The sequence below is a fragment of the Tasmannia lanceolata genome, unplaced genomic scaffold, assembly GCF_043159265.1.
Source record: "Tasmannia lanceolata isolate RefF3 unplaced genomic scaffold, GAP_Taslan_0.1 ptg000012l, whole genome shotgun sequence".
NCBI lineage: Eukaryota > Viridiplantae > Streptophyta > Magnoliopsida > Canellales > Winteraceae > Tasmannia > Tasmannia lanceolata.
In genome coordinates, this window is record NW_027518689.1 from 24,241,304 (window position 1) to 24,248,900 (window position 7,597).

General features: G+C 38.7%; 1 protein-coding gene across 2 annotated transcripts; it reads right to left on the reverse strand.

The window, feature by feature from the left end:
• Window positions 1-1,343: 1,343 nt before the first annotated feature.
• On the reverse strand, window positions 1,344-3,426 carry LOC143887130 (calmodulin-1-like). Of its 2 annotated transcripts, none has more exons than XM_077391234.1 (4): window positions 3,190-3,421; window positions 2,477-2,634; window positions 1,901-1,981; window positions 1,344-1,719 (listed from the first exon to the last, which is right to left on the reverse strand). In XM_077391234.1, exons 1-4 carry the CDS (start codon window positions 3,263-3,265, stop codon window positions 1,585-1,587), a joined length of 450 nt encoding a protein of 149 aa, XP_077247349.1. In that variant the 5' UTR covers window positions 3,266-3,421; the 3' UTR covers window positions 1,344-1,584. The 2 variants fall into 2 exon arrangements, 1 of the variants encoding a protein (XP_077247349.1); XR_013254075.1 differs by having other exon boundaries at window positions 1,590-1,719; window positions 1,831-1,981; window positions 3,190-3,426.
• Between the last annotated feature and the right edge of the window lie 4,171 nt (window positions 3,427-7,597).

Genomic DNA, 7,597 nt, shown 5'->3' on the forward strand with positions numbered 1-7,597 from the left:
GATTCAATATTCATGACCATTCATGTGATATAAATCCAAAATTCCCAATTTGGTGTTGTTTTAAATCAAATAAACTTTAGTAATGCATAAAAAAATCCAATGCCCACCATGTGCCCCCACATAAGCATTTATCATCCTATCTGTGAGTGTAAAGGGTATTCTTTCTGTCATTTCCCCATTTAAAAAATAGCAGTCCCCGTCCATGACAGCCATGAGAGTCAAGGGTGCATTTTTTTCTTATCATCGGAAAGAGAGGCAGATGTGAGACTTTTCCTCCCAAGTGTTTATTTGAAAACATGAATGCAAAGAACAAGGAGCTGACCTGGAGTTTCCTATCTTGATCCAGTCAATGACAGCTAATATTTCACAAGATTCAGCTAGGAATATCTAAGTAACCGAACTTATTATATATACTATGAGACAGAATGGGGCCCACCTATATCCAGTCACATGATTTAGAGTTTGGACTGTTCATCCTTGTGGGCTCCATTTGAGAGTGCCATTTTAGTCTGAATTTTTCATTGGGACAGTGATTCTAACGTATCTTTCTTAGATTTGGAGCATTGCTTTTTAAATTTTTCTCTAAAATATAATGTTTGAGGCATACATTGGATGGTTTAGATGGCTTAATGATTTAGGTGGGGCCCACATGATGGACCATTTGCGTGCACCGGGGCTGGGTCTGTAGACATCTCTCTTAATGCCTTTCACCATATTAATATTAATAATATACCTGTTGGGGGTTCCCGCAAAAGCTAAGATACCATATTAAAAAAGTACAGAGATTTGGATGTGCTTATTGGCACCGTCCCTTGAAAGGCTAGCTTTTAAGGGTGAGTTCAACCATGAAATTTTGAAGTTACAATAAGGGCCACCATGGTTTACTTTTGTCTGCAGAGTTGCAGTTTAAATGAACAAGAGAGGTATTCTCTGCTTGAGAGGTTATATGATGGGTGGCCACGTGAATTCTAAAAAAGTAGGTACAGTCCACTTTTTTTTATGATCCAAACCGTTCATCTGTTTGGGCAGAACGTAAATAGGTTGTGCCCCAAAAATTATTTCCATAGGATGATCCTGACCCTCCGATCTGAACTGATCTGAATATGAAGATTTCCAAAAGTCATTTATGGAATCTTCTACAGATCGGAGTGTTATGATCATCCGATGGAAATGATTTTTGGGGCACAACCTATTTACGTTGTGCCCAAACAAATGAACGGTTTGGATCATCAAAAAAAGTGGGCCGTACCTACTTTTTTAAACTTCACGTGTTTTCACTGCCACCCATCATATAAATTCTCTGCTTAATAAATTTAAGTGTTATATTAGAAACAGCTCAAATCGATGGTCTACATATCATTATATATGATAAAATGATTTCATAACTGCAAAACAGAACTAAATGTAAAAGAATAGAAGAACAGCTTTTAATGTAGTTCTGTTTCTTGAAGAATCCATTTTTCTTTGTCTACATGACATGAACGAAAAAAACAAAGACTAAGATGGATGATCTTGAAGGAAGCCAACGAACAGCTACAAAGATATAATAAATTCTAGAAAGTGGAAAAAAGGAATAAAATTGAACTAAACAGCCATCATCATCCTCACAAATTCCTCATAATTAACTTGCCCATCACCATCCATGTCAGCCTCTCTAATCATCTGTTCCACCTCTTCATCAGTTAATTTCTCCCCTAGATTGATCATTACATGCCTCAGCTGCACAAAAGCAAAAAAACAGAAAGCATTTCTCTCAATAAAACAACTTCTAATATAAAATGATGGCAGAAAGTCCCCCATTCAAAGGTACACGAAATATAATGTTCATACATGGAGCAATGGTGTATACACTAAACAGGATCATTCATCTCCTTCGAAGACATGGTTAACGAATATTCACCTCGTTGGCAGAGATGTATCCGTTTTGATCCCTGTCAAATACTTTGAACGCTTCTTTCAGCTCCTCTTCTGCATCAGTCTCCTACAAGAGAAAAAGTAACAAATCAATGGGCATGTGTTGCATGTTGGGGTTCCACGCGAAAGCAAAAGATCCTACATCATAAAAGCGACCGGATGTGGAAGGGTTGTAAGTACTTTGGGTACCCTCCCCTTAACGGTTAGCTTTTAACGGTTAGCTTTTAAGGTGGCTTCTACCCTAGCCCAACAAAGTGGTAATGGAGCTGGGGCATGGTAACTCCAATGTATCCTCGAGAATGGGAAAAAACTGTCCAGTAACCCAGGTGTACCCTCTGAGAAAATCCCTCGGAAAAGATCTCGTAGTTCTCATTTTACTTTTTGTGTAACCCCTTGTTCGGGTTCCACGTGGAAGGGTTTTTAAAGACTTGGGCACCCTCTACTTAACAGCTAGCTTTTAAGGGTAGCTTATACACCAACTTTTTGTGTATATTTACATACAAGGCTTTCAAGGTAAGCAATTCCTTTTCTTTCCTTTTGGCTTTTTTTTTATTAATCTGACCTTCATTTTTCTTGCCATGAGATTCAAGAACTCCCCAAATTCAATTGTCCCATTGCCATCCACATCCACTTCACGGATCATGTCTTGGAGTTCTTCTTCAGTTGGATTCTGGCCCAAGGAACGAATAACAGTGGCCAGTTCTTCTATTGTAATACAGCCTACAAAAAAGAATACATAATACCCAGATTTGAAATCGCATAAACTAAAGTAAAAATACCTTGAAACAAATGAATGAAAACCTTATCAACCACTTTACTTACAAATAATAAAATGGAAAATGAACTTAACAATAAGGGATTTGCTAGACCGCCCGCAAAATGCCTTCTGCGAAGGTCTCTAGCAAATCCCAAATAATAATTTCAAATTTTACACATAATTGATGGTTCATTAAGAAAAGTCAAATATCCAATTTCCATCAAAAGTACAACCATTTCTAATGATATCCAAAAGCCATTTCTAATGATACCCAAAAGCCGAAAACTAAGAAAAAGGTAAAATAAACATTTTCCTAGAAATCAATCCAAAGTTTTATATACCCATCATTGTTGAAACCCACAAAAAAATAGTAAAAACCAAAACCCAATCTCTCAGAAATCCATCAAAACATCATCTATACATCACTCTAAGCAAACTATATAAAAAAAAATGCATAAGAATGAAATGGAAAAAAAAAAAACAAAGAAGCACTGACGTAAGAGTAGAGTAGAACATACCATCACCATCCTTATCAAACAAGCAAAAAGCTTCTTGAAACTCAGAGATCTGTTCTTCACTCAATACATCCACCATGATTGTATCTCTAAAACAGGGAAATGGACTTCAAACAGCAAAGAAAGATATATTTAAAATGTAGAGAGAGAAAGGAAAGAAGGGAGTAGGAAAGATAACACAATCTCATTCCTACTCGGGCTTTATGTAGGGTCATGACGGGTTGTTTAATAAATATTTGTCTCTCTTTTTTTTTTTTTCAAAGTGGTAGAGCAAAGGTGGTAGTCAAATAGGCTATACGGAATTTCTGGATTTTCTCAAAGTGGGCCTAGTGTTTTTAATTAAAGATAAAGGATCGAAGACCAAAAGGCTTTTCTTCCATTGAAAACTAATAATTCAATGGCTTGCTCGATTTTTAGCCGGGTCTTTACGACAAGGTCTCATGACCGTGACTAAGGATTTTTGTTTTGTTTTTTGCGCTCTTTTTCCATTTTCTTTTAATTTCTTTTTATGTTTTTTATTTCAGCAGAGTTGATAGATGTGAGTAAATGCGGTTGTTTTCCGACGCGTTTACGCGGTTGGTTTGAACGATTGTGTGTCACGAAATGGTTCTGGTTTTATGAGAAATTGCATAGATGCCATTGGTCGATAATTTTGTAATGTAATGTTGAATGAACAAGATGGCCTGGTTTGAGGTTATTTAGTATCAAATCATAGGGTGCCACCAAAGTCCCTGATCACCATCTGATTCTAATAGAGCAGTGAGGGCTTCGGAGGTGATGGGACCAAAATGAACCTCCACTCATACACCAACATGTGGCTCAGTATCTTTAGGAAAGTCTTAGTGTAAACCTTGCCCAATCATAATCCTACACATGTCCAATTGCATAGGAAAAGGGCAACGTTTTACCAATCAAGAGGCTTACACCTGTCCCCAAGGGTAAAAGTGTAATCTGATACCCAAGCCTCCACTATAAGTAGCCTCCAAAGGCTGAAAGGTAAGGGTCCGAATCCGAAATTTACTATTCATAGCAAACTTTCATCATCATTATATTTACTGACTTAAGCATCGGAGGGCCTTCCTAGAGTAACCACTCCGGATTGGTCATCTGACCGTTTGCTACCCTGTGCAGGAATACCTCAGCTCTTACTAAGTAATGCATGAGCGTATAAGGGGTGGTCTTGGAGAAGGAACAATGGGCTGAAATAGAAGAGTAGCTCTTGGGAAATTCGAGGCGACAATGGGAAGAAGCAGGTGGCATGCATGGGAAGGCAACAAGCAGCAGATGGCTTGTTTTGGGGTGATAATTTCCGGCAAAAGGACAAACTGAGGCAATGAAAGGCAACTAAAATTTTATTCATCAAAAGCGCAGGGGAGTATAAGGGGTGGTTTGGAGAAGAAACAATGGGCTGAAATAGAAGGGTAACTCTTGGGAAATTCGAGGCAACAATGGAAAGCAGCAGGTGGCATCAATGAATTCCTCGGGTTCTAGTGTCCATTGGAATTCTGATATTTCCAATTTAATCCCGGAGTCCCATCTGTAATTGTTCCGCTGTGGAGAATCGGCTCAAACAACCGAACGCTGCTGCGGTAGTTGTTCTTGAACTGGTGGCTCAATCTGCACACCTTCCTCAAGATGCTCGACTTGATATGGTACTTGGTTCACACTGATTTCCTAGATGTACCTGCATCACTAAGCCACCTAAACAGATCACCAATTTAGATTGCAACAAGAGGTATTCTTATATTTTGTTTTGTGGAGAACTTAGATGTTTCTAAGGGAATGCTTTGGCAACCATGAAAAACTTTCACGGAATATTAGAACCAATTGTGAGAGATTGGCGGGAAGGGAGAGATTTGATAGAATGGGAGAATGCACCCCTCGACACTCAACTCAACTCGACTACTAGTTGGGGTCATCTAATGAATCATTTAGAAAATTTTCATGAAGAAGGTGAAAGAATCTACCCGGCTCAAATTGACTAAGTCTAATATTCACACTAGTTGGGTTCATCTACATGGATCATTTTTTTCCATTCTCTCCTATCCAAGGTCATGTTCTCTGTTATGTTCCCTAACCATCAAATATTTTCTAATTGTTTCTACCCAAATTGTTTTTGATCTGCCTCTAATTCTTTTTTACTCCATCAACTTGGCACGAGTCACTGGAGCATCCAAAGGCTTGCGTTGGATATGCCCAAATCATCTTAAGCAGTGCTCTTTCATCTTGTCTTCAGCTGGCGTCACCCCCACCTTTTTACACAGGTCTTCATTTTTAATTATTGATGCACCCCTCGATAATTTTGAAAAAAAAAAATCTCAATTTGAAGTAGCATATTTTTTTTTACTGTTGTTTTTATAGAGATTTTTCATATGCTCCACTTGTGCCTTATTAGTTTTCTGTCCTCTATCCTTCTGAGTTCGTCCTTTACAATTGGGCACATGAATATTCCATGGAATAATTTTTCGTAGTTGCCAAACATGTCTTAAGATGATCCTGACAATTGGAAGATTGCCAAGTGACATTATCTAATCCATTGGTATAGGAGGAAGCTTGTAAATAGGTGAGACCCCCCCACCCCATTTATGAGTCACCTCTAAAAACTTAGTCATGTGAAGTCTTCCGTGGTGCAATACAAGTTTTCTTCACGTTCTACTAGCGTGTACATCCTTTCAATGAGAGACTAAATTTCACTTGAGGTTGGTTCACTTGGGCCTAATTTCGGAGCATATCACGAGTGCCAAACGGGGTCTGAGTAAAGGGGACCCGAACAATTAGTATTATAGAAAGGTTTCTACTTTTGTGAGTAGTGGGCTGCTGTGTTTATGGGCAAGTCATTGTACAGGATCTTGCTATAGGAAAGGGAGAGGTATGTGCCTCCCAAGTCAAAGAAGGACAAGTCCTAAGAGCCAAAGAGGGGGCGGAGGATAGACTTTGTGACTCTAGAGGAGCACATGGGTGGGTTTGCTATGGTAAATCGACTTTTGGCCATTTTTTATAAAATAAGGATATTTTGTAATTTTTATGAGATAAGGTACCCTATCTCGCTAAAAAGTAAAGTACCAAAGAACCCATCAAAAAAAGTAAAGTACCAAAGTACGCCCACCTCAAGATAAAATGTACAAACACCCCTGCCTATGAAATGACGGTCTTTTGGTTATTTCATGAGGTAAGAGTATTTTGGGCATTTTAACAAGAAAGGGGGTTGTCACCTCTCTCTCTCTCTCCCGACCACTCAAGTAATTGAGTTCCACCCATATATGTGCTGCTAGGGATTTGCTAGCGACCATGGCAGAAGGCATTTCACAGATGGGTTGTTGCATGTGAGAGCAGCCACGTCATGAATGAAGACAAAATCTACTGAAAAGTGAGCCGGTGTGGCTTCTCTCACATGCAACAATCCATCCGCAAAATGCCTTCTACGATGGTTGCTAGCAAATCTTGTGCTGCCATATGCCTAATAAAACAAATAATGTGCTTTTCAAAAGTTTTTTTTTTTTCCACATCTCTATTGCCACGCCCTACTAGGACGGTGGCCTTTATACTTCTTCTGTAATGCAAGCAGTTCATATTGGTTTGATCTTTTCCGACCCGCCCATGTTTTTTTCACTTTTCTCACAACCCATAAATTAAACGGTTACAACCATCCATATGGGGTGGAATTCGGCAAATGGCTTATCCATCTAGACCATGAAGATGAATGGTTTGGATTGTTGAATGTTACGAACCCAATTCGATTCGCAATATGATTGATCTTCTTAAAGGGAAGATTAGCCTCTTGACCCAAGGGCGAAGGGAAGGGTCAATTCTCTTCCTTGTGGCTTGTGCAAAGACACAAATTTCAGGATAAATTTCTTCATTGATTTATAGAAGGGAGAAGGTTTTTTGGCCCTGTAGGAAAATGAGCCTCTCTTTTAACGTGAATTGTGGGCAGGCTTTAAGGCTCTAACGCTTTTTGACTTCAAATCATGTTAAAGGGGGGCACATTATCCTTAATTGGGGGTGAAAAAAATTCAGCGCCCTTTAAAAAAAGACTACTTACATGTTATTTATACCTCATAAAAAACTCAGTTGCCATTTCCTCTTTTTTATTTTGAAATCTAACAACTTTTATTCCATCAAAAAGGAAAAATAGGGGGACAAGATGTCCCACCATCTACAAGCCATACATTCGGTCAATCTGCCGATAAGACAATGAACGAAATAAAACATCACAGGGTAGCCCGAAAACTCACTTCCTCTAAAACTACAGAAAACTCCTTGCCATTTCCTCTGAAACTATAGAAAACTCACTTCCTCTAAAACTCCTATCCAAACAAATCTAGTCATTTTAAACCATATCTCTAAGACTCCTACACATACAATGAATGAAATAAAACATCACAGGGTAGCCCCAAAACTCACTTCCTCT